Source organism: Malurus melanocephalus, unplaced genomic scaffold (genome assembly GCF_030028575.1).
Source record: "Malurus melanocephalus ecotype Western Australia unplaced genomic scaffold, MMel_1.1 scaffold_178, whole genome shotgun sequence".
NCBI lineage: Eukaryota > Metazoa > Chordata > Aves > Passeriformes > Maluridae > Malurus > Malurus melanocephalus.
Genome location: NW_026623410.1, coordinates 1,093,599 through 1,119,893, shown reverse-complemented (window position 1 = coordinate 1,119,893; position 26,295 = coordinate 1,093,599). Strand labels below are relative to the sequence as shown.

At 42.4% G+C, this 26,295-nt stretch overlaps 1 protein-coding gene across 3 annotated transcripts in view; it reads right to left on the bottom strand.

Moving 5' to 3' along the window:
* Positions 1 to 498: 498 nt before the first annotated feature.
* MTA1 (metastasis associated 1) overlaps positions 499 to 26,295 on the bottom strand; it is a 75,193-nt gene continuing 49,396 nt past the window's right edge. Inside the window, exons 12-20 of one of the 3 annotated variants that reach the window (XM_057372809.1) lie at positions 25,249 to 25,364; positions 24,248 to 24,399; positions 22,405 to 22,594; positions 21,932 to 22,021; positions 21,027 to 21,179; positions 20,172 to 20,207; positions 9,533 to 9,564; positions 6,544 to 6,695; positions 499 to 2,216 (exon numbers count right to left, since the gene is read on the bottom strand). In XM_057372809.1, the coding sequence (XP_057228792.1) occupies positions 2,078 to 2,216; positions 6,544 to 6,695; positions 9,533 to 9,564; positions 20,172 to 20,207; positions 21,027 to 21,179; positions 21,932 to 22,021; positions 22,405 to 22,594; positions 24,248 to 24,399; positions 25,249 to 25,364 (1,060 nt within the window). In that variant the 3' untranslated portion in view covers positions 499 to 2,077. The remainder of the gene's footprint in view (positions 2,217 to 6,543; positions 6,696 to 9,532; positions 9,565 to 20,171; positions 20,208 to 21,026; positions 21,180 to 21,931; positions 22,022 to 22,404; positions 22,595 to 24,247; positions 24,400 to 25,248; positions 25,365 to 26,295) is intronic. The other 2 variants (XM_057372811.1, XM_057372812.1) reach the window with 2 other exon arrangements.

Below are 26,295 nucleotides of genomic sequence, written 5' to 3'. Positions count from 1 at the left end.
TCTGCCAGGGCACACAGCTTCTCACTGCCATGGAGTAAATCCTACCCCTCCTGTGCAGCAAATGAGACCTAACACGGAGCCCTGCTGCTCATCCCAGAGAGGATGGAGCAATGCAGAGCTCAGAACTGCCCCCGGGTTGGGCTGCTGACCCCCAGGGATGTCCCTGTGCCACGTGCCAGAGGCGTGCCCGGAGCAGCAGGACCAGGAACTGCTGCGGACAAAAGGCTCATTCAGAGACCCAGCCCTGCATCTGCTGCCGAGATTCAGAGGAGGAGGGAGGSAGGGAGACGMTTCTGAGGTGCTGGAAATGTTCAAACTGCACAGGAGGGGAATCAAACTAGGAGTGACTCTGACTCTCACCCTGTACAACACAACAGCAGTGTTGGCACAGGGACACTGGAGAGCAGAACACGGCCCCAGGATGGAAAGGAAGGCGCAGAGCTGTGTGCCCCAGGCACACAGAACCCAAGCAAAGGCCGCTGTTTCAGAAGAGACAAAAAGCAGATGTTTCACAAAAGCTCACTTTCCAGGTTTATTAAGTAAAGTTAACTGAATTGTTTTCATTTTGTGGGGATTCCTTTCCGTCTAACCCGGCGGGTTAGCAGAGTTGCACAGAATCACGGTTGGACTGTGATAACCCAAATACAACTTTGGCTCATCTCACYGCTGACACATATGGAATGACTTGGGGGTTATTACATGCTGTGTCTGCTTGAGGCAGGTACATGTACAGATCAGCACAAGTTGCAAATGATAGTTTACATCCTTTCAAAACCGAGCAGGGCATCCAGCAAATGCACTGCTGTGAGAAGACATATGAAAAAGAAATGATACAGACTTGCAAATACGTAAGAAGTTCAAGAGATGCAAGAAACCTCAAACACAAGAAATGTCAAGGGGGGAAAAAACACTTAAATTCAGACACAATGTGTTCAAATGAAAACCTAGCTGTAATTTAAAGTCCCTTCAAAATGGGAAACATACAATAACGCAATAAAAGAGAAACCAGGTCTCATCCTGGGAAACRTGTGTCCAAAAGCACTGATGCACAAACAGGTTCAGAGTTCTAAGCAAAATGTCCCTGGGCATTGGTGTACTTGACTCTTGGAGCCAGAGCAAAGCAATTCATTACACTTGCTGGGCCTACTGCTGGCTCTTGGTGGCCTAACAGCACGTAGGATCCCAGATGTCAGAGAGAAGGCAGCACACAAACTGCTGGTTACTGGGAGAGATGCCACAGGCCACAACTCCCAGAGAGCAACTAGAGTAAGGACACCTAATTCTGGCAGCCTGGCTCCACTGCACGCAACGTTAGTGTAATGTTCTGCAAGGTTCTTCAGTTCTTAGCTCACTCCTTTCTCAGCCTGAGTTGGTCTGTCTTGTGCATGAGCACAACCGGCTGTGCAAAATGATCCAAAAAACAGAAGGGACAGGACCAAAGAAAACTGGCTGAACCTGGGGCTGGCTTTCAGCTCCTATTTTCAAATATCAGTTAAAGATTGGAAATTTATCTACAAAAGAAATAATATAAATGAAATAAAAAAAATGGCACCGTCCACAAAATTTAAAAAGAAAARGAAAAAAGAAAAGAAAAATCTTACAACACAGCCTCATAAAAATGGCTTTGCAACAAGAGCTCAGTCACAAAATGAAGGGTTCTAGCTCTTCGTACATCAGAAGAGGAAACAAAGCTAAAAAGTACTAGTCCACATTCTCTTAATAAGTTAAACTTACTTTCCCTCCCCCTCCTACAAAAGGGGTAGAAGCAAAAGGGAAAAGAGGCTACTAAAAATTAAAAAAGAACCCAGAAAATAAAATAAAAGGAAAAAAAAAAAAGAAAAAAAAGGAAGGAGAGAAGGAGAGAGCGCGCAAGAGAGAGAGAGAGCAGTCTGTGGTCACAGGCTCAGAGCAGGGCTGAGTTCCTTTTAAGGGTTTAAAAGATGCAAAACAGTTCCTCAAAAGTTCCCTCTCTTCAACAGTTAGTTCAATGCTGTAGCCATGGAAACTCAAGTAGATACTGGAGGAGAGATTCTTTCGGGCAGATCCACCGCCATGCGGAGAGCGCTGCTCGGGAGCGTTAATCCTCGATGATTATGGGCTCATCATTCATGGGCTGGCGGAGCTGCACTGCCTGCATGGGCCGCAGGATAATGGGCTTGTAAGGGCGTCTGGCGGCTCGCTTGGCTTCGGAGGAGGAAAGCAGCTTGCGGATTTTCCTGCAGACAGCAAGGAAGAAAGGCACGGATTACACAGGCACCGCAGGTTTCTCTATTGCTCCAAGGGAAACCAGGCCCGCACATGCGGGGGCTGCTCGCTGATGGGGTGGGCTGACAGTTCCTTCTGCAATGTCTGYCCTGGGAAACTTCAATTCCCTCATTTACCAACCCCCCAACAAAGAAAATTGCATTCTCTGCTCCAGAGTCCTTGCCCTGYAGAGCAGAAGGCATTCTGGTCCAGCCTTGTAGGACCAGGGTSTCCTRCTGYRGACAGAACACGTGAAATAGTCAGGRCAGCCAGTTTCCACATCWCTGATTTATTCTGAATTCATTTTGATAGATGGCTCTGTGCGAATTTACAAAGCCAAGTTAAACCCAAACCTCTTCAGACTCTGATCACTTCCCAGCTGCCAGTGCAGAGAACTGTGCCATTCCCAGCCCTGAGCAGGTGCCCACAGCTGCCTCTGCAAGGGGAACCCATCACCCCTGGAGCTCCACCTCAAGGCTGACTGTGCAGAGGAGCTCCATGACAGCCAAAGCAGTGAGCATGAGCAGTGAACCAATGCTGGAGCCTTTCCCTCATGCTGGGAATGCCAACAGGGTGTTTCCCCCTCGTTTCTCCCACGCTGTGTGTGCCCAACCCAGAAATGGGCAATATTCACATCTTGCATCTGGTTAGGGATTTCCCTATATGTACAAGACTGGCAACAAGTCTTATCAAAAGCAGGAAGCTATCTTCCATATGTAGAGAAAGCAAAAGAGAGAGAGAGAAGGGAGAGAAAGACACACCAAAGTTTTTAAAATACCAAAATAATACTGAATRATTGCTTATTTCTTTTTGTCCATACCAGGCTTAAAGAAAAAGGAAGTTTTATAAAAAAAACCCACCCAAACCCAAAAATCCAGCAAAAATGAAAAATGTACCATGGAATTAAAATGAGGCATTCTTTTACAGAGGATGTTGTGGTGGTCAAAGGCACATAGAGATTAGAAARGAAAGTAATAAATATTCACAAGAGTAGTGCACCAGTACCCACTATGAGTCTTCAGCTCAGGAACTGGGACAAGAAGAAAAGTCTGATAAGGCAGCACTGCCTTCCCTYGCAGGCTCCTGACAGAACAAGGTTTTGGTTTACCATGAGAGACAAGAGAGGAAGGGCTTTACAGCCCACATCTCAGCCAACTATACCCCARTCCTGGTTAGGGAACATTGCTGGGGCCAAAACCCCCTTTTGTTGATGTTTTGTTGGTTGGTTGGTTTGGTTTTCTTAACACAGTGAGGCATCAGCTCAGTGGGAAGGACTCTCTTCCATTAACAAATAATGGAAGAGAGTCCTTCCCACTGAGCTGATGCCTCACTGTGTTAAGATGTGTTAAGCCTTTGAGATGCAATGGCTGCTGAAGAAAGTGGTCACAATACCTCCCCTCYCCTCAAAAACTTAGCTTTAGCACCACCAGAACTGACAAACCATCAGCTTCAGCTGAGGATTTTGAATCASCTCTTGTGAGATTTGGTCACCTCTTCACTTGTTTTTTTTTTTGCCCACTGAGCAGGACAAGCTGCTGCATGGCACTTACATAGACACAGCTTTTGTTTGTCCAGTGTCCCCATTTCTCCAGCACCTTCTAAAGCTGAAAGGCCACAGGGTGAGAGAGGTGAGAGCAAGGTGGCAAAGTGATGGGGAGGGAAGAGAGAGAAAAAAAAAAATCTCGATATAATGACTTTTCCAAGATGTTTGGCTGCAGYTGATCCACTTTTAGCCAGCAGAGCTCCTTGCAGCACCCGCGTGTGCTCAATTAGCCACGCTGCCATCAGAAACACGTCCTCCAGCATTCTAGATTCTGATCAGGTCACTCGCTGCCTCCACTTGCATGAGTTATAAATGCCAAGTTCCTTACTGGGAGCCTTCAATTCAAAAACTTATTCCTTTCAGTCGAGCAACTTTTCAACCTGCTCCCTCAGAGCCGTACAGTTTTCCAGCACCATTCTCAAGAGAGCTACACAAAAAGGGGAGAGGGGGAGCATGTAAAACTTCAGGGAAACCTACTTGCTGTGACTGAAAACACAGCCTGACCCTCAGCTGGAGGAGATATGCAGATACTGCAGCTAGATTGATTGCTACGGAGCCAACACAAAGCTCAAATTGTTTCARAGCTCACAAACAACTCTCACATTCCTGACACTGGAATGCAGCAGATGGTTCAGGGAAAAGTTAGAGGTGAAATGCCCGACAGAAAACCCGTGCCGTTGACAATGCTYCATCGCTCAGGCTTCCCTGCTCTTCACATGCTGCCAAAAATCTCCTTTCACCACTCATCAGTCAGCTAAGCAGCATGGCTGTCAGACAAAGAAGCCTGGGTTGKTTTTTTTTTCTTTTCTTTCTTTCTCTATTTTTAAATGGAAGCGATAAGATCTTACTGAGCTGATGTCTATCACCGAACCATGGTTTTCATTACAGTTGTGCTGGTTGCTGTGGGACTATCTTTCCTGCCTCAGTTAGTGGTTCTGTATGAGCAGAATATTTTGTTTTTTTACAGTAAATTATTGTCACAACCAACACCACCATGAATATTGTCACAGTTCTGTACAGGTCAAAGGGCAGGACCTTGTACTGGCACACTTGTCACCATGCATCTGCCATTCTTCACAGGGCTTGGCTGGWGAAGATGTCAAGAAGAGCTTCCCAGCTGCAGGATTATGAAACAAACCTTCAGCATCTAAGGAGTGAATAAGAGACTGTATACCCTGAGTGCACAATGGCAGGTGAATCTGAGAGCTGCAACAGGATCCCAGTACCTCTTTAGCAGAGCAACAGTAGTAAYAACAAAACTGCTTCCCCTGAAAAGAAATCCTTCTCTCACTTTATTTTCAATTACATACGCAATTCCACTGCTTTCTTTCACAGCACTTGAGGGAAAAAAAGGAAAATGGAAAGACATGGCAAAGATGTGAGCTGGTGTGAAAGGCACAGTTGAATTAAAAGTGTCCAAAGGAACAAGTCTGACAGGGAAATTCACTTCATGTTTTTCTGAGTTCTAACAAGATGTTTCCTGCACTGCAATCTGATTATCCAATAGATCAGTGATCAGTTACCAGTCTTGAATGTTGCCAGTCTCAGCTTTTCTAAGACATAGCCCATCTTTGATACTAGGACCACAGAATAGTTACTTGATGCTTGAAATGCTTTGCAGGCCAAGGAGAAGGTTGGGGATGTCAGGACTCCTCATCATGAACTTCATGCTGAACAAATGAAGACTCAGAGTAGTGCCAAATTTAGTAGTATGAGAAGAGACAAAGCACTAAARCTCTTGACTCAGTCACTTGAGTTCAGTCAGCCAGTAATGCCCATATCCATCTCTGCAAGGGCAGGGAAAGGTAAGTGCTTCTCTGCTGTTGGGGCACTGATAATGCAAGTGCTGATAACTCCAGGCTTCAGACCAAGACAGAAGCCAGACAGCACCTCTGCTGTCAGAGAGGGCTGGAAAGCTGCAGCTTTGCTCTGACCTTCCTCAAGGTTACCCRGGAGGGAGGCATCAAGTTCTTGGGAGGAAACCACACCAGCCAATTTCTCTACCTTCTCACCACACCCAGGAGCAACCCTCCTGTCCTAGGAACACCAGTGCTGGGAACTTTGCCTTAGGGATCAGGTCACATAGTTTCTACCACTCTGTCAGCAGTTTGTAAACAGTTTGAAGCGAAACTCACACAAGGAAAGTTCCTTTTACTATTTTTATCCTGTGGGCAGAACAACAAGAGAACTACCAGAAGCAGTCCAGCAGAGGCAGATGGACACTGCAGGGCTGAATCTCACTGCTACTGGTGGCAAATACAAACCACCAAAGAAATRAGTCAACTCAGTCCATGGAAATCCTGCCACTTGCAGGTTTCAGTACCCAGAAACACGTGGAGATGCTCTGAGGGGTAATAGAACGGAGTTCAGAATGCATGAGGGCATGCAGAGCTCTGTGTATAYGAGGCTGTGCTCCTCAGCATCACCCATGAGCCAGGAGGCCCCARTCCCATCCCACTGCAACAGGACCTCCAAGGGCAGTGGTGGGTCTGAACCAGGTGAACTTCCCACCTCAGTCTTCCTGCCCTTTGTGCCCRTCTCCTACAGCAACTGCTCTGGAAGAAGAATCTGCTTTCTCTGGAATGTAAGTGCATATTAGGTATTTCCCACCCTTCACCCACCTCAGCCATGGTCTCTGTGTTCAGTTTGTAGCAATAGATCTGCAGACAAGATCCCTCTCTAACCCCACCACCAGCTGCAGCACCCACAAACCAAAAGACCTCCCTTTAAAACCTCTGAAAGACCACRTTTCCTACCTGGTTTCTTCAGTGGCCATGTAAAAAACATCATCTGGTGCATCAATCCAGTTCATCCTCCTCCTTTTCACTGGAGGCATGGATCCACCACGAATTAATCGGACTTTTGTTGGGTATGATTTCCCATTGAGCAGCAAGTTTCGGCTTGGTCCCTAACGTGATACATAAAACAGCACAGTTACAGACTGCAACAAAYATGCAGCAATTGTGCTAAGCACTCAAAGGAAAAGAGAATTAAGGTTTTTGTATGGCTTGCTGAGAGTTTATGGTAAATACCACCCCCTCTGGCCCAGGACTGAACACAGAATTGACATATAAGCAATTGTTCACAAGCAGTACAAAGTTAGGCACCTTGAATATGCAATAGGACAGCAATACTCCAGCGACAGGACAAATAATAAATGGAAGGCATTACCAATAATCTGTTGCYTGTGTCTGAAAGATGACATCAAGTTTGAAAGACTGAGCATCAGACTTAGATTTCAGCTACTAACATAAATCTAGAGCAACTCTATTGATTTCAGGGAAAGAAATCTAGCTACAGAGCAAATCAAATACAAAAAATCAGAATTTACAGTTATTCTGAAGTACCAAACTTACCCATATCCTTTTTGTTCTATGGAAGTTAATATTTAATAAGGATARTATAGAATCAAATATGTTGTTGAAAACAAATCTAGTACTACAAAGCTTAGCAGCTTTCATGATAAAATCCTTCTAGTATTGAACACCACAGATTTCCCATAACAACATTTGCTTTGTGAATCAACACAGGCATCATTTTCCAGACTCACAGTAACCCCCTTACACTCAGCTGGAAAAACATGAGCTGTTATTAAGAGAGGTGCAGATGAAAGGGAGCAAAGTGTTAAGCTTCTCAAATGCAGCTGTCCTTGATCAGTGAAGTCCAGTTCTGCTGCCCCTCTTCCTGCTGATCAGCACATTGAGAAATGCCACTGCAATCAGTAACACTGAACAGCTGGGAAAGATGCAAAATGAAGGCCCAGAAAATKTGATATGCATGAATTAAAGCTGGTCAGAAAACACACTGGTATAAATTCAATTCTGCTATTTCACAGGCCATTGTCCAAGGTCAGACCATCTCCCCAGATGCACCAAGGYTTCCCCTTTTGCCCATGGGATGGGAAACTGAACGTGTATGTGAGAGATGTCTGCCCTGGGAGATCCACCTCAAAAGGAATGGTGGGGCCATGAGGCCTTCAAATCCTTTAAGTGTCAGGTCATTGCAATAGCTCAATYGAATTTTAACACCTTGACTTAGAAAGGGAAGAGTACAGTCTGAAAACCAAGGGGAAAAAACCCAACAAAAYCTTGTGTCTATCTAATTTTGTATCTGAGCAGAAAACAAAACATGATAATGACTTTTTTYGACCAGCCTTAATCAACTGCTCTAGCAAGATCTGTTTCCTGCAGAACAAACATCAGGGCATTAGAGCTAAACAAACAAAACCCCACCTAATAAAACCCTAAGCTCTTTAAAACTGTTGCATACGAGTGCAATAACAATTTCATTTCTTAGTTGCCCAGCTCCATGTTACACAAGACAACTTCAGCACCACAGCAGACCACTGAAATACTTAGAATTTGACATTTAAGGAAAAGGTTTTAAATAAAAGCTTTTCTAATGGATTTTTTTTTACCCCCTCCAGGTTTCTCCAAGAAAATCCCTTCATTAAGGTTGCAAAGGATATTTTCTCCACATGTGCAAGATACACAGGAGAACAATTCCAGAAAAAATTCTTGGAAATACCTAGAAAGGGCACCCCTGTGCTTCCAGGTTGCCTGCATAGTGAAATCTATTTCAAATGATAAATCCTAAAATGAGGACCTTTAATTTTTCATTCACACTTGATCAGGCAACCAGAAATCAGTTCTGGGGGTTTCACCCCAAACCACCTAAAAAGGAGCAAGTCATCACAGATTTCTCCCCCTGCTCTGAGTTGGTTTATTCAGCAGACATAAACAAGTAGCCAGTCTCCTCAGTGATACGAAATGAAGCTGAGTTCATGCAGGAATACAATTTACCACTTCGGATCAAGGCACAAACCAAAGGAATGCTCTGTTATTACAAGCAGCCTAGCATGCCCAAGTTCCAGCCTCCCCTCGGGCCACTGCACACTAGCCCAGAACACTGTCAGGTTTAATAATGCCTGTGATCACTGTTCAGTGACCACCAATCACACCTGCTGCTGCCTGACCCGTGTCACAGCGACCCTGCTGACACTAATGCACTGTGGCACTTCAGCTAATGAGGCAAGCTCTGCTTGATCAACATCACAAGATCATTTTTGGGGGGGAAAGAAATGTATGTTTGGAGTTGTTTCCCATAAGCCACGTGCAAGGAGGAAAAAGGACRCACAGCTTTTGCACTGGCCTCTTCACAATTTACTGAGAAAGCATTTTGCCAGAGACACATCCATCAGACTGGCTATTTGCTTCTGTCCTTTGATTAAACTCAGCACAATAGATGAAAGGCTAGAAATAATTCTTACTCAAAAACAAAACAAAAAAGAATGTAAAATACAAGCATTCTCAGCAGGTAACTTGCACACCAACTTCCTAAAAAAAAAAAAAAAAAAAAAAAGAAACTGTTTTCCAAACAAACCCTTCCATCATTTAAACCTTTCTCCTTCAGGGAAACACATTCCACCTAGCAACACATCCCAGAACTTTGCTGTAAGCAGCCACTCAGTTTCTGCATGAGCAGAAACAAAATGCTCCATTCAAAACAAGATCTCATTTATAGATACGTAGATAGATAGATTTGAGGTTTAAATTGTATTTAACCACTTAGATGATTCATATGCCCCAAAATTATTTTTTTTTAACTTTTCAGTGAATTGGAAAATATGACCAGCTGCAAACAGCAAAGGTGGAAGTGAAGTACTACGGTTTAATGGGATGTTCTATCTAGCGTGGGTTAATAAYTCTTCTTTTCCCTGTTTTGGTTAAATGAACATTCTCTTACCATTTGTCTGGTTTGTCCGTGGTTAGGCAGACCTAACAAACAGGAAAGAGAATAGAGCTGGTAAGACCATTGCTTTTCCAAGACAGAAAAAAGTACAAAATCAAAACACACGCAGCTATGATTGCAACTGTGTTGTTTTGCTAASCCTGCAGTTGTCTGCTGAACTGAATCCTGCTTTCCTAGAAAGGTGACTGAGAAAAGCTTCCTTGACAACATGGTTTGAAGAGCAGAGGACCCAAGTTACAGACACGTTCCATTTGCCCGGTCTCTTCTCCATTTACTCAAACCTTGCTTCAAACTACCACTAGAAGCACACCTCCTCTGTCAGATCCGAGCTTCCCCGCACATCTGGGGAAAAATCTGACGTTCTCTTCTAGTCTGAGGAATTTACTGACGTCAAGAAGGAGAAAGTGGAAGGCATTATTCACTGTCAAGACAGCAACAAACAGAATCTTTCTTATCCTCCTTGGGTCCCCTGGGAACTCCTCAGCTCGGATGTCAGCTCCAAGCTGTTAGCAAACAGTGTATCTGCTGAACCTGCCACAAGTAAACACCTCCTCAGGCACAGAGCACAGCTACACACAGAGCCCTTTCGCAGCCAGGCACCAGGGCTTGGTGTGAGCAGCTGCTAGCACACTGCCCTCAACTGTACTGTGCATACACAGGACCCTGCAGGACACACAAAGCTCCTGGGATGTGAGGGAAAGATGTGCTGCTACAAGGCAGCACAGCCTGAGAGACCCAATACAGCTGTTTGTTAGCACCTTTTGGCTTTCCAAGACGCACATTCCAGAAAATACAATTTCATTAACATCCATGCACCAAACCACGTTCCTCATCCCCTTCTSGCTGAGAACTAAAATGTCAGAGCATCAAAACCCACAGGTACTACAGGACAGGCATCAGCAAATGCTGCCACTGGCTGCAGAAGGTCTCAGTATGAATTCTGCTTTCACATTCATAGGATCTTTGAACCTTCCCATTGCTAGTGAGATAGCTGTGATGAAGGAGAAAAACTTTTCAAAGAATCCAGCAAAAATGAACTTTCAGCTCATGGTGTGTATTCCAGCAGGTTCTGGAGGTCCTCATTGGTAAAACCAAACACACTGTACTTGCATCAAATATGACAGGAAACACAGGGCACAGCAAAGTATCAGAAGTAAGGAAGGCGGAACGGGACATTTTCTCAGTATCATGATATCACATGAGAATCAACAGTTTATATCACGTGTATTTTCCATCCTGTGTAGATGTTATGCTGTTAGATGTAGATGCTGTTAGCTGACTTCAAATTGGAAGACACATGGTTTCAGTTTTTGCCGCATTTTTGTGTCTAAGCATCCACAGAGATGAAGAAAGAGCTGCCAACAAGATTCCCATCAAATCTGTAGGACAGATGTACCAGGCACCAAGTAAGGAGCCCAGTTACAACCTTTGGATGTTGACAAAGGCAGTGCAGGCGCCAGACAATCATTTGTTTTTACATGGGAGCAGCCATCGCATCCAAAACACAGCTGTGAGCAGCTGTTTGGGATGGATGGACAAAGGGCTCCATGGATGCTGGGAAACAGCACAGCCAGCAGGATGCAACCAGAATCTGTCAGCTTCAGAGCTAAGCTCCAGCACTTKGTATTTTCTTCCCCCTTCCAGAACTGGAAGGTAATGTTTTCTCCATTCACAGAAACTCTGAGAGATGTAAATCAACTGATGCCAGTCCCTGAATTAAAGCCACACATTTTGTTTTAACCACACTCCAGATCAGTTCTTTTCTTGTACTAAGAACACTCCTGATGTCAGAAAAGACTATCCTGATATGTGGCTGCAGCTGCAATGACTATTGTTGGATGCAAGACARACAGTAAACAGTGTTACTCCTGAGRAACAGAATTAAACCAGAATATTCCACGGTGAGAGGTTGAGAGATGCAGACTGTCAGCAAAGGCTGAGCAGAACTGTTGCTTGCTCTGAGCCCCAAAGCTTCAGAACCCTCCAGCAGTGCTAACAACAGGGACACACCTCACTCCAAAACTGCCATTTCTAGGACAAAGCTGCCCCTGAGAACTTTCTGCTCCAGTAAAATAGGACACAAAACAAAACAAACACTTTCAATGCAATTTATACCCTTGTTTCCACAGCAATAAGGTATCAATTAGCATATTAATATTAGTGAATTAATCCATGAATTTTCACTTTAGTCACACTTCAGCAACTGGAGTTTGAAGAAATGAAAACAGGCACTAAAATGACCTTATTCAGTCTGCAATTCAAAAAAAAAAATCACAGTAAAAGCATATGTAGTCAAAGCACTGCTATTAAATGAGCCACTTATGCAYGATCATCACCAAAGAGAGGCAGAGAGACAGCACAACATCTGTGACCCATTGCAGAACAGCTGGCAAGTCAACAGGAAGCATCTGTACTGGAAACAATGGATTCTCACCCAAAAGTTTTTGGTGGCTTCTGTATSAGAGATGAAGCCTGTAAGAACGAAACCAATCCTGTGTGTCTGGATGAGTGGTGGGACAGGCAGGGAACCAACCATGCCAGACTCACACCTGTCCCACGTGCCTGTCCACTTTCACAGATCAAGGTTTGAGAGATGTCTCCCCATGCATCCACAAGCAGGTTAAAAATAAGACAGCATTAGAATTTAAATCAGGAGCAAAAGACAACAGTTCTGGCAGCTCCTCTCCAAAAAAAAAGAAAAAAAAAAGTCTGACTATTTTATGGAGGAATGTCTAGAGAAGACACAGGGTAGAAAGAGTGATTATTCCTTTTGATGATACCTAAGGACCAACTTCTTGAATTTACACAGCTCCACATCAGAAACAACACTGACCTCCTCCAAATGACACAAAAATACACAAATAATAAAAGGAAGTGTTTTCTGGATTGACCAAACCTTTAAAACCACAAAGTGTAAAGGTCTACAGTGACAAGTCAAAGAAGGTCTTCCATTCTTTTGCAGCCAAAGAATTTGAAATGGCTCTGAAAACTCCAGATTAAATGTTAGGGGCCTTTTTCCATAGCATTGAAAAGAACCCAAAGTTGTAAAAAAATCTCTTGCCATCCAATTCCTCCTGCCAGTCTCCTCTATTCACTGAAATAAAGAGGAAGCCCCAGAGGATAAAATGAAGACAAAGTCAATTGAAGGTATAGCTGTAGAGAATCACAAATGTCCTTTGCCACAGACAGTKGTACACCTGACTGAAATGGCAATAAAACACCTGATGACTGCAGAGATTAACTGGCACCCCCAGGGCATGTCTCTGCTCCCCACAGCTCAGTGCCAAGGACCTCGGAACTGTTCCTCAAGCTAAACACAATCACAGAGATTTTGGCTGAAAACCAGTCCAGCAGGTTACTGTGCCCTAATGATCTTTTCATTCCTGAAGTATCAAAGCTGCAGGTGAATAAAATTTCTCCCAAAGAAACACAAGYGGGGAAGGACTACCACAAACAGCAACACAAGTCTGTTACTGATGCTACTTTGCAGCTTTGTTTTATCTTTGGAGGATGGGGAAACCACCAGTAGTCAACCAACCTGCTCCTGTTCCAATCATCTCATGTCATTTGAATCTCATGCTTTTGGATTTGTTAGGGGAAAAAACCTGAATGAGAGAATGCCTAAAMTTCCAGCAGCAATACAACACCACCCCAAGACTATGCTGTGGGAGTCAGGGATAGCTGGCACCCAAAAATACAGAGTGGAAGGGGGAATCTAATTTCTTCTTTCCCAATGGAAAGCAAACCAGCATGGCWGGTCCCACTGGATGCCTGACTCTAGACATGCTCTTTGCTGATCCAGTCCCATCCTCTGCGACTCAGCGTCTCAGTGGCAGCATTCCAGAATTACTCCCACTGCTCAAATCCTGCCTGCTGTTTTGCCAACAYCACAAAACACACAGCTGCCATGTGGAGAAGCAGGAGAGCCTAAACCCTCAGCAGTGAGCTCAACACAGGCTGGAGCACAGGGATATTCCCATGAAATTACTATAGCAAGCTTCAAGAAAGCTGCTGAAGCATGGAGAACTTTGTGCTTGGCCAGAAACCTTCCAGGGCTTTTGCACACGTGAACATACACACTGCTGCTGTGTATTTACAGCCCATCTCACAGTTTGACACAAGCCTGTACAGAACTGACCCTCGTACCAAGGAGGAAGAGTAGCTCAGCTTCCAGCCTGGACACAACTCAGAGTTGTTAAACTTACATCTACTCAAAGTTACTAACTCCAATCTTCAGCCTAYCCACCRCACACATAAAAATGGGTCCTTCATCAAGCAATTACTCACAGCTGGCATTTGGTTTTTACTTTGTTTACCCACAAGAAGTATCATGCAGAATATGTAATATGCAGTAATATTCAGAAGCACATCTTCAATCACAATGAATGCAGAGAATTTCATGCACTCTTTTACAACCAGTGACTTTACTACAGCTTTCTAAAATCCATATACTCTTCATATGCATTTTCCTTTTCCAAAAGTAATCCTCCTCCTGGCACTTTATCCTTCCCAGCAGTAACAAAAATATCAACAGTACCACATTTGTGAGCTAGGAAAAAAATATAAAAATTCATGAACAAGGCTTGATGAACAAGGATTTCACTTCCWAGTTACTGGTTCACTTGAGGCAGTTTCAGTGTGTTGACATATACTTTCTTGCCAGCTTGCAAGAACACTTTAGCACCCCTMCTTCTCTTATGACTACCAAGAGTGTGTTACCACTCTGAGTGTCCACCTTCTAACACTCAGGTGCTACAAACTTTCAGAAATGTAAGTGCAACAAGCAGARCAGAGCATAAATTGTACCAAAGACTACCTAGACTAAAATTTTCTTAAAATTCTGTTGTACATAAAAACAATGTTAAAATTGCAATTTACTTACCTAAGTAAGTTCCTACCAAGATTGGCAAAGGAAAAGGAAAGAAAAGATTTAAGGTTAAAAAAGGGAAAGATTCATGTAGTTCAGAATAYAGTAGCTCAGCCCCATGCAACAAATAGAGAAACACAGACTGGTTTGGTTGTAAAGAAACACAGAAGTGATCACAGTTCTCTGTTGGACAGATAAAACCAAGACAACATTAAACACRCAGTAACTTCAAATGAGAGATTGTKCAAAGAGTAGCTATAATTTTGGATGAGTAAGTGTTGGTCTGTTACCCATCTCCTTTCACCAGCCCTTGCACATTAACCTCACTGGATTTGGACAGCACTTCCTAAAATGCTTGGTCTAGCAGCTCACACTCACTGATGATGAGTCTGTTCATGCAAAGCTGTACCTCCTGCTACAAGTATTTCAAGGACCCTGCTAATACTTTCTGAACAGCRACATCCAACTGCAGAGAGCCAGCAGATATCCTTGGACAAGTACACTGAAAAGGGGAGCTGCTATCTGTCTCAGGGTTGGGTCAATCAATGCTATCCACCCAAATCCCAAAAAGAGTATCATGCTAGATTCTGCCTGGCTGTTACACACTAAGCTGTTAAAAAAGAAGAGGAAACTAAACTATGCACCTCACTGCTTTAGGATTTGCTAAACCAAGCCATCTGAACTAGAAAGCACCAATTATCACTGTTCTTAGCATCAGGAATATTACACATTATATACATATATATGCGTGTGTGTATATATATATATATATATACATGTATGTATGAATGATATGTGTCCACATGTAGATTTCACTCAATTACAAATTCAGGCTTCCTRCTATCCAGGGCATTTGCAATTCTGCCCTTGCTCTGTTACACATTAATTTCCTCTCACATTAATTACACCTGCTCTCTACCATTGCCTTGGGATATGCACTCTCARTAACATTTGCATCTTACTCCAAGCCGTCACTCCTAAATGAAGTTTTCTCTAGCTGATCCACAGAGCGAGATGCCCATCTGCTGATTTTATTTTCAGATCTTTCTTCATAACACCAAAAGAACCTAATCACAGTATCAAGGCTAAACTGAAGGCAAGTGAAAATTGTTTCACTTAGCATCTGAATACAAAATCCCATGTGAAATTCTCAAAAATAATCAGTACTTTTGGCAYATAATCTTAAAGCAAGGAAGCTGCACAGGCACATGGTTCTTGGGGTCTTCTAAAAGCATTTCATGTAACTAGACATTCTTTCCAGCTGTGTTGCAGYTGGCACTGAACATTTGCTCTCTTGTCACTAGTCAGCATTACTGGGGTCTGGATTTCAATAGCTAAAGCCAGGACTTTTCCCCAGCATTTATTAAACGACCAATACTCCCTGCTGTTTRCAGTAATTCCTGGATGAACAGATTTCCACTGGCTGGTTATTCTTGATTTTGGAAAGACAGCTGGGGTCACTGATGATAAAGGCAGAATTTGAATGCATACAAATAAGTCCACATTTTCTGCAAGTCTAAGTCAGCCAGAAAAAGACTTTTTTATAAATATATGTATATAATATTGAGRTCACTTTGGTCCCCTACATAGCTGATGTTAGAGAACTTCCCTATCATCCCACCTTGACAGCTGTTCAAGAATACTGTTCAAGAACAGTATTTTCACTGCCATGCCTATCTCCTGATAACTGAACTAAGGCCATACCAGGCTGATGAATGCTTCCACTTCTGGCTTATTCATGTTTCCCAAAAAAGATGGGAGAAACAATGAACCAGAACACRTTAAATTAGACTGACATTCCATTTGGGTTTAGAAATCCCTAGTAGCAGAAGCAAGGAAGCAAGGTATTCCAGCAGTTAATTAACCTCAYTTAAAAATCTGCAGCTTGTTTCCAGCCAAAGTTCTCTACTGTACCTTCTGGCTACTGCAGCTCATTATTCCACTCCCAGCTAGACTAAAAAGCCCTCTATTATTATACTTCTGCTGCTCCTGTCAGCAGAGACAAACATCTACAACTTCCACTTTGATAGAAGCATTTTCCATTATACAGTGTGCTTTCCAGTCCCTTCACTGTTTTCACGGCTCTTCTATAAACCCTCTCCAATTTTCAGCATTCGATCTGCTACCATGTTATCAATGCAAGTTTGTTGCTGGGAAAAGCCTTCCCTTTATTGCAGCTACTCATTCATGTTCTCCCTCTTTCTGCCAATTTTAGAGTGCACGTGATGACCCTGAAAAACAAATTTCAKTCGATGAAAGCTAGCAGGGTGTAAAAGAGAGGGGAGAAAAATAAAAATCTAACAATGCTCCTTCCCTTCCCCCAGCAGRAATTTGCAGAGACAAGTATCACACAGATCCCACACTGCATGGCTGCAAGAATCAAGTAAACAGGTTCCCGCACATAAAACATCCCCTCTCTCTCTCTAGAGGAAGTTTCATGGCAAAAATTKTCAGTCAAGCTCCAGAACATTAATGAAAAAGCAGTAAACTAGTAATTTTTTAACATCTCACTGTATTTGACAGCTCATGAGACTCCATGTACTTTTCATGCTCCAAAAATAGGATTCTGCAGCAATTTGTCCATGCTAATTTAATGTTGAAGGAGAGCTGGGAAGGGTACTGTATGCCTAATGATGCCTCCAACATGATTTAAAGCAGAGGAAAACAAAATAGATGAAAGAACTACAATCTTCTYGTAAAATAAAGTGGAGGCAGAGAGGACATGAGATTAAGACTGTTTTCCTGTTATCAGAATTCACACACCAGTCAAAACTCAAAATGTCTGGCCAGACAAATAATATTCAGAGTTTGAAAACATTCAGGTCTCAAGGGTTAAGAAGAGATGAGTCAGAAAAAGAAAAGATAAAATTACTTAGCTGGAGTTACGGTAGCAATAGAAGAAAAATAAACAAACAACAAAATTCCAAAGGAAAAATCTGAAGCTCAAATACTCCTTGAAGTTCAGCAAYTGCCATGTAGAAACAAGTATCTTAATGCTCTACACCATACCAAAATACAAGCTGCTACTTGGCTCTTTCTCTGCAAATAAACCTCTTGATTATATATGGCTTTATGGCCTGGCCTTGAGGGAAGCCTCACAAACTCATCACATATCATCAGCTCAGCCATAATTCTCAGGGTTCAGACTTCTCCCCGTGTTTAGAAGTGAAGCCCAACACCAGAAGGCTTTTATCACCAGCAAAGAGACTTGAGCTATAGCCCACTATAACACTGTCCAGTGTCCCCTGTCCCAGACTTTGACTGGGTCACCTGCCCAAACCCTGAGAAGTCTTCCAGGTGCCACCAAYACAGCACATCAGCAGGAAGCAGAAAAAAACCCTGGATAACAGATACAATCTTGCAGTAGGTTAACATCTCCTTGGAAACTATTTAAAYATAGGTGAACAAAGTGTCTTCCTGAACACAAATTCGTGTCTAAAGAGTACTTTCAGTGAAGAGGTCTAAACACCATCTTTTTTGTGCAGTATGCTTCCCTTACAGGGACTAAATGAGTCAGTAAATCARGAGGAGATGAGAAACATAAAAATAACAAAGAAACACCCACAATTTCCCATAGTATCTATGTAAATGCAGAATCTGACCAGTTGTAACAATTCAGGCTTTCATTAATCTTTTTCTACTATTTTAGGTCAGCTATAATCCAGAAATCAGTTATTCTGGATAGATGGGTTTAYTTCAATCCTTTTATACTCACTCACTGGCTCCTAAATCCTGGTTACAAGGCTTCATCACTCTCACTGCCATTCCTCTTCCTCACAGCATTTCAATTTGTGCCCTTCCTGCTAGCAGTCCCCCAGATCCCAAGCCTGTATGACTCCACCCAAAGCCAAGGAGAAGCTTCAGCACCACAATCCCTGCTCTGGGTTTTCTGGCACAGAAAACCAGTGGTATCCATGCCCACAGCCAGCAAGGTTTCTTTGACCAGTTCACAGTCCCAGTTCACTGGGAACCTGTGCTAAGAGGCTCTAACACACAAACTGGCACCTGGACAGAAAGAAATCCACCAAACTTCCACCAACTGCTTTCCTGTGCCCAGCAGATCTTGATCCAAATTCTTTAAATGTTGTTTCCTTGCAGGTGGTTCCCTTCCTCCCAGTCCTGGCAAAGCTTCCAGCAACCCAGGGTYAGGAAATACTCCAGATGCAAAATTGCAGCGTGGCAGACACTTTCCATTCACAAATAAATCTCAACCAACAGGTTTAAGCTGAACTGCTCACAAGAATATCCAGTTAACACTCACTACCCCCAGCAAGTGAAGAGATTCTGGGACTGAGTTGTACCCTGCTACCTAGCAGTTACAGGAACAAGGACTACTGCAAGTATTTCAGTGGCTGGCTGAGAACAGACTGAGCAGGGAAAGCAGCAGGTGCTTTGGAAGATCTGGACACTGCACAGCTCCACACACGTGGTTCAGAAAAACACTCTGAGGAGCCTGAACAGGTACTTCTCCAAAATCATCATCTTGCAAACTGCTCCAGCAACAGTTATGACTGAAATGTCAAACCAAATATGTATCCCAGCAGACAAGATCTTAGAACATAGAAACAGGAATCCTCCCTTTCCAGAAAATCGTTATCAAACCCCGTGCCTTTTGCAGAGAGAGCCTTCTGGAGAGAAGGGTCCGTTCTTGCACTTCCCTCCTTTGGACCACAGTGTCTCTGAGCTTCCCCAGAGTGGAGGACATTTAGGAGGGAGCAGCAGGTATACCCATAGGCAGGTAGTCACTGGGAGCTGTGGAAATTCAGTGAGCTACTCTGCATCTGCATCCCTCATTACTGGACAAAGATTCTGAGGAAGCCAAACTGACCAAGGCAGCAGGATTTTGTTATTCTTCCCAAAAGACAAGTTACAAAGCACATGAAAACTCAGCAACAGGGTATCAAGGAATAAATTCCCCAAGAAAGCACAACAGTAGAACAACCACTGTCCTCAGTGCTGTATTCTCCACATGCACTCATATTTGCATGCATGYAAATATTGGTAACAGCCATCCACTGCCTCAGCCAAGAAACACAAAGATTAACATCAAGGCATGCAGTGTTGGCCAGTTCATGATAACATGTAAGCTTCTGGGTTTGCCTGTCTCATTATAACATTTTGTGCCTGCTTGTCTCCTAACTATTCAAAATGGATCTGTCCTACTGAATTTGGTGAAGTGACATCATATACACGTTTCCTGCATGATCACAAATGAAAGCTTCTGAGGTCTCTTCAGTACTCAGAACAGATTAATTTTTAACCAGTGGAAATTTTGAACATCATTGTCTACTGCCAGCAGAGTATGTGCAGAAAGCCTCTCACCAGTGAGACTGTCCACTCTCACTGGATGTAAATACTGTCTTCTAATTCTTTTGGTCCAAGTGATTTCAAAGCAGTTCAAGAACATGAAACTGTGCTTTCTTAAAAGTTAAACAGTAAAAAAACACCTATTTTCAAACCAACCATCACAGCTTCTGCAGTTTCACAGAACTGCCAGAAGACTGTTCTGTCAACTTGAGGAATTAAGAATCAATTCTGAACACAGGACTTCAYGTCTTCAGTACGGTTGTACGACTTGTTGCCTGCATGTGAAAAGCCTGAAAGGTGAGCAGCAAAACCATGGGTGCAAGTGGTTACCCAAGGAACAATTAGACATCAACATAGAAGGTGCACACAGACTCATTAGCCACAAAGCACAGACAAGCCAGCAGATGAAACTAAAAATCACTCTCCTAGCATAAGCTGAGCGCAGCTTCAAGGTCTTACCCCTGCTAGGCATCAACAGGCGCTTCTTCATGTTGCCTGATAGAGCACAAGTGAACAGAAAAGAGAAAAACATCACATCAGCAACCTGAACAGCAGCAGTTTTAAAAGTTCTTAATGTTAAAACACAATCAGATATCAAATGTTTCTAATTATATTTCAGATAAGCTATATATAAAGTTAAAACTAAAGGTAAAAAAATGAGAAAGACTCTCTGGATCTCCCTCCCTGCTGAGAGTGACCATTACACCAACTGCTCCTTTCTCCTCTCCTGTTAAGGAGAGCTACCCTCTGTGTTCTCACTCCCATTAAGACCATTTCAACAGACCCTTTTCTCCTTATCTGAGAGAGACTGCATTTTCTCTTCCCTGATACCCTCAGGCAAGAGCAATTCTTCAGTCAGAGACCTGGAGTCCACACCAGGAACATCCTGCTTCTATCTCCTACTTCCAAYGCCTTTCCCTTGCCTTCTATTCTGGAGGAGGTGAAGCCCAAGCACAGAGGTGGTCAGTAATAGGGCCAACAAGTGAAACATCACTCAAAAAAGCCTATTAGGCTATTCTTCATACTACTAATTTAAAAACTGAAGGAAAGTTTCTCCTTCWCTATCCCATTTGTGAGGTTGGCCAAGCCAGGCAGATTTCCACTAGCACAGTGACTTCATGTGCACATCATGTGTCTTACCCAAAAGGAGAAATGGCACAGGGGACTTCTGTAAAAGTTAAAAATAACCTCCCTCAAGTATAAGAAACTTAGAACTTACATAAAGGCCTATGAGTTTACATACGCTTGTTTATACCGAAAGGACAGAAGAAAAAGCCTATAGAGACAATACAAATTTTGTGGAAAAATATTTACCATCCATTCCATTGTGTTGCTCATAACTTCTTTTTCCCAGGATAGTTGGAGACCCATTATTAATGACAGGTGTAAACTTAGCAGGAGTCAGATTGTTGAGAGAACTGGACAAGCTCTTTGCAGGATCTGGTTTTGGAGGACATGGATGAGACTCTGTTGRAAAACAGCAAAGTAGTATTTATTAGCACAGATACGGGAATTATAAATCTGAAAACAACCTGCAAACTTCCAAGGTGACCAAGTACACGTCCTCTTATATACAAACTATCTCAGTCAATAGTTTTGACTGGAGATTGCTATTGACATCAAGTATTTCCATATATTTAGGAATCCACAGCTACTGAAGATGTTAAAATCATTACCATAGTATTATCCTAAAATAGGATTTGATGAAAAAAGCACTTTGTATCTATTTCCATAGCACTGTTCTCCAACACTTTGGGGTGGTTTTTGGGGTGTTGTATACTAAACCCAACTTTGGCCAGTCACACAACATCGSCAAACTCTGGGAAAATTACAACTTTGCCAGTACTGTTTATAAAAASTACAATTTCTAAAATGGCAAAAGAAGCGAAGGTTCCAAGACCCACTATAAAGAACACAACGTCTGAATTCAAGCTTCAGGCCAAGGCAAAGATCAAGCACATACTCCTCAAGCAAAAGCAAAGACACTGGGTCCATCAGATTAAGTAGAAAATGCAAAAAGAACAAGTAACTGGGATGGTTTTCATGTTTTGTTTTGTTTGTGGGGTGGGGATTTTTGTGGCTTGATTGTTTGTTTTGAATCCAGAATGAACACCTCAATCTAGACCCAAATGGAAAAACMAAAKGGTCAGCAGAGTAGTTAGGAGGRTGTTTCCTGTGCTTGGGGTGTTTGKCATTTGGTGATTTGGGGTTTTGAATACCTAAATACCGGAGTACGGCTTCTAAAGGCTTTCGAACCACTTGCTTTAATAGCAATGGGTTTTCTGATGCCTCAGGTAAACGTGCTGTGCCTGTAAAACACAGAAAAATAATTAGAAGGTAAAGACATTTAGCTATTATAGCAAAACCAAGATAATAACTCCAGTGTCCTGAAACAGTTTTCCTGTTAAAAGGAATTTCACAGGTGCAAGCACATCTTGGCAACAGGACACAAACAAAGGAGAATGCTCCATGTAATAGAAAACATGAATGTTTTAAAACAAACAACTCAYGAACTTTCAAAGTTATTTGCCCAGCCTCCAATCACTTAGAAGGCTCTGCAATTATGGCTAGGTTTTGTGAAAGCACTAGCTATGTGCAAGAGAGCATCTCAACAAGTTGCAACTCCAAACTTTCTAGGACAGGAGTCTCAAAGGGCTCCTTGGCAAGGAGGTCCCAGCTGCAGCAAACTCACATTCTGCTTTGATTGCTGCACTGTTAATAGGCAGATAGGGGTGTCTTGCAGCATGCCAAGGGCGCAAGATATCTCGACATAAACGTCTGGCAATTCTGGTCAGTTTTGTTGTATGRAGATAGAAAGCTTGTCGTGTCTTCATAGCAAACTTGGGACTCCCACTGTTTCGTACTGGCACACCATGAGGGCTCTGAAGGGAAAGAAAAATGAAAATGGTTTCTGAAAAAGTAATTAGAAAGTATGGTTCTAAAGAAGAGGAAGAATTCAATATAAAATAATTTTAAAATACTGATTCTCAGGCATAAGAACAGAAATAGCATTTCAGGTGAAAGCATTTTCAGCCCAGCTATTCTCCATTTCCCAAATCTTACCCGAAATACCTCAAAGAATAAAATGAAGGTAAATCTTTGTGGTTCACAGATAAGYATTTATTTCTGTGCTGTGCCAAGTTTTAAGGCAGGGATTCAAAAGCCAGACATGAAGAGGTTACCTGATGCTATCACATGATTTAGAGCTTACAGACTCAACAGAAAGACTCTCCAGTTTTGGTTTGTTTGTTTAGGGTTGCTCTGGATGTACAATGCAAACTCCTCACAACAAAGCATTTATCAGAAGAGGAAAATCAGGAAGAGCTGCATGACAAATATATGCACCACAGACTCCTTTCCAAAGCAAATGTATGGCATGCAGGAAYGGTTTTGGCTTAAAGCTGCAAGAATTTATTTTAATTCTTACTCTGAACTCAGCAAATGTACTCACAGATGTCAAATATTCACTGCATATGATAAAGAATACTACTGGAAGACATTTATCAGCTAGAGAAAACCAAAGCAGTTATCTTCTTTATGAAAAGCAACTAAGTCAACCAATGAAATAATGCAAGTAGTATCTTGTTATCTCAAACCCACCCATAGCTGGAAAACAGGAAGAAATTTCAGTTTGGGGAGAACAAGGCTTTCCCTTCTCTAATTATTTGCATACTTTTAATTAACAAATAAGAGGTATAAGGCTGATAAAACCTGGCAGTTATCTCAGCAATCAGGAGGCTTCAGGGGGCAAATAGAAGCCTGGTAAGGATAAAGGTTAAACACAAGAAACAGAAAGGGAATGATAGAAAACAATAAGACAGAGGAAAGAAATTAATCTGATATCAAAGTTCAGTGTGCACTATCCTTCTGTCCATGTCATACAGTTACTTTTTCCAATCAGTTTTATGTCTGATGYTTCCAGATCGAGCCTGCACCAAGTTCAGAAAAAAAATCCCAGAATTTCGGTTTTCAAATAAAACAGGGAAAATGAAACAGAAGCTGATCATACAATGCTTAGTCAAACCTATCCAAAAAAAGGAGGATTATTAAAAAAAATAGGATTAAGTAGAAAAACAAGGAACTCTAAAAGCCACTAGCTATTTGGGGTATATCTAATTTTGAATATGCCTTGGGAAAGTAAATAGGTTTCAGGAAATAATTAATTCTTTTGGAGACAAAAAAATCAGTKCTGTTCCCCCTACAGCAAAAAAATCATGGAAACCAAATACCAGAAACACTGGCTGGCATTTCAATTTTTCCCATCTCCACGAAGTCACTCCATGCATTGGATGGCTAGTTTGCTAAACAAATGATGTTGTTTTTTTTCCTCAGGGCAGTACTTGGCAACAAATTACTTCTAGCCGAGGTTAACGYGCCAACTTCTGCTTGACACGAAATACCAAACCCAAGGACAACAATGGAGGCTGAAGGCATTCTTTCAGTGGTTAAATATTTAAGAACAGTGAGCAGGCAGTTAGGTATCAGGACACTCAGCTTTCCAGGCAGAGGCACCAGTCTGCCTTGTGGATACCCACCAAATTATTGCGGTTTGGTCCGGGTCTCTCCCCATCTAACCGTGTTGGCATTTTCAAGCCACCGTATTTCTTCCAGTAGGTCCAACAGGATGCACAGAGGCGACACTGCATGTTAGGGGGACCCCAAGAATACCACTGGTAAGACTGGGTGGCTAGAGATAACAAAGGTGGAAATTATATATATCCTTACACAGGATCACTTTTCAGATCTTATTCTCTTTAGAAGCAGCACAAAAGAAAACATCCCCCCCCCACACAGAGCAAAGCTCAAASAGACCTTGAAAACCTGATGATGGCTTCACTGTCATCATCACTGTTAAATATACTTGTGATTTCAGTAAAATTAATTACATTAATTAATCTAAATCCCTTTTAAAATGTGAACAGAAAAAAACAATTGTTAGGATGGGAAAATTTCCTGCCAATGAAACTGAAGGCTCTCTTTTTGCAACTGCTAGACAATTTCTGCAGAGCATGGGAGAGGGGGAAGATTATCTTCAGGAACTTCCCACACATTRGTTTTACAACTAAAGAATGTACAGAGTCTGAGACTTGACTTCCCGTGCAGTCCTACATTCCAGTATCTCTAAARGCTCCTCATAAAGGAGCATAATCATTAGAACCCAGTATAACAATATCAGGCAACAGATAAAATACAGCGGTGCAACATTTTGAAATCTACTAAAAAATGATGAAAAAAATTATCAAATCCACACCTTAGTGATCTAAATATTCACTCAATAGTTAGCTGCAATTATGTAGAATGTTTACTAACTCCCCCTTTAGTACTTCATAATTCTATTTACAAATATAACACCAGTAGTTAAAAAAAAAAAAACAAAACAAAACCACAAAACAAAAAACAAATTTAAAAAAACCCCTTTGCTTAAATGCTGCTCTATCCAATTCTGTCCCTCCAACCCCAGCACAAGACAGCTTTTGCTTTAACACTGACATCACAGCAGTCACTGTGCACACGCAGCTGCCATTCTGGCACTTACTGTAACAGCTCTCACAGGCCCGTCCTGCTCCCGYGTTCTGTGCCTGGACTCCAGTACCATTTACCACTCCTGGTTTGACATTATTTACATTGATCTGGTTGGGGTTTGGCTTGTTRCTTAAGACACAAAGCAAGAATGACAAGTGTTAACAGAGGCATGCAATTTTTTATTTGACTTTTCAAAGTATGRCCCAGAATGTTTGCAGATTCAAATTTCATTCAGCAATGGCTCCCAGAACCAGCAATCTGACTTTTATGAACACACTGTCTCCAATAAACTTTTTTAAACTTATGGYAAAGAAAGTAACTGTCATGATAGCTGGATGCCATTTACAAGACTTCAAAACCTTTTAAAAAACAATAAACCAAGCCATGTAGGTATCTTATTCACGATCCCAGATATTTGAATCTAGTTAAAAATGGATCTCACCCACAGGTCCTCAACTTGAGAGATATTTWATTCACATCTCCAAAAAGAAGGCCRGGGGCTGGAGCAGGAGCAGTAGGCAGAGAAAGGGCAACCTCTGCTTTATTAATGGAAATATAACCCTCAACCGGAGGGTTAAATATCAACTGGAGGTAAATACTTCCATGTTGTCTCACTGCAGAGGTTTGTATCACATGGCCAAAATTCACACAAGTGCACTCAACATGTAATAACATCCAGGTCACCTCAGCTCATGCCTATACCCTCTTTAAAATGATGATTCAGGAAAAGAGGGAAAAGAAAGCTACTGGCAGGAGCTGAGGAAGGGCAAGCAAAACTTTGGCATGGAGGGCAGCATGGAATAGCAAAAAATCTTTGGAGAGGAAGAAGTGTCTGAGGGGGAAAATGATGCTTTCAAAAAAACCTTGGCATGGAAGGGAAGGAGGACAGAGAGCATTGCTATTGCAGGGACAGGACTTCTGGGGAATGGAGGAAGGTGAAAGAAATCATACACAAAGTTTCACACAAGAATACACACAGAGTTTATCAAACATGGAAGGACTCCTGGGTGCTGTTAGGAGCTCACATTATAGAAGCAACAAAGTCAGGCAGGCTTCAGAG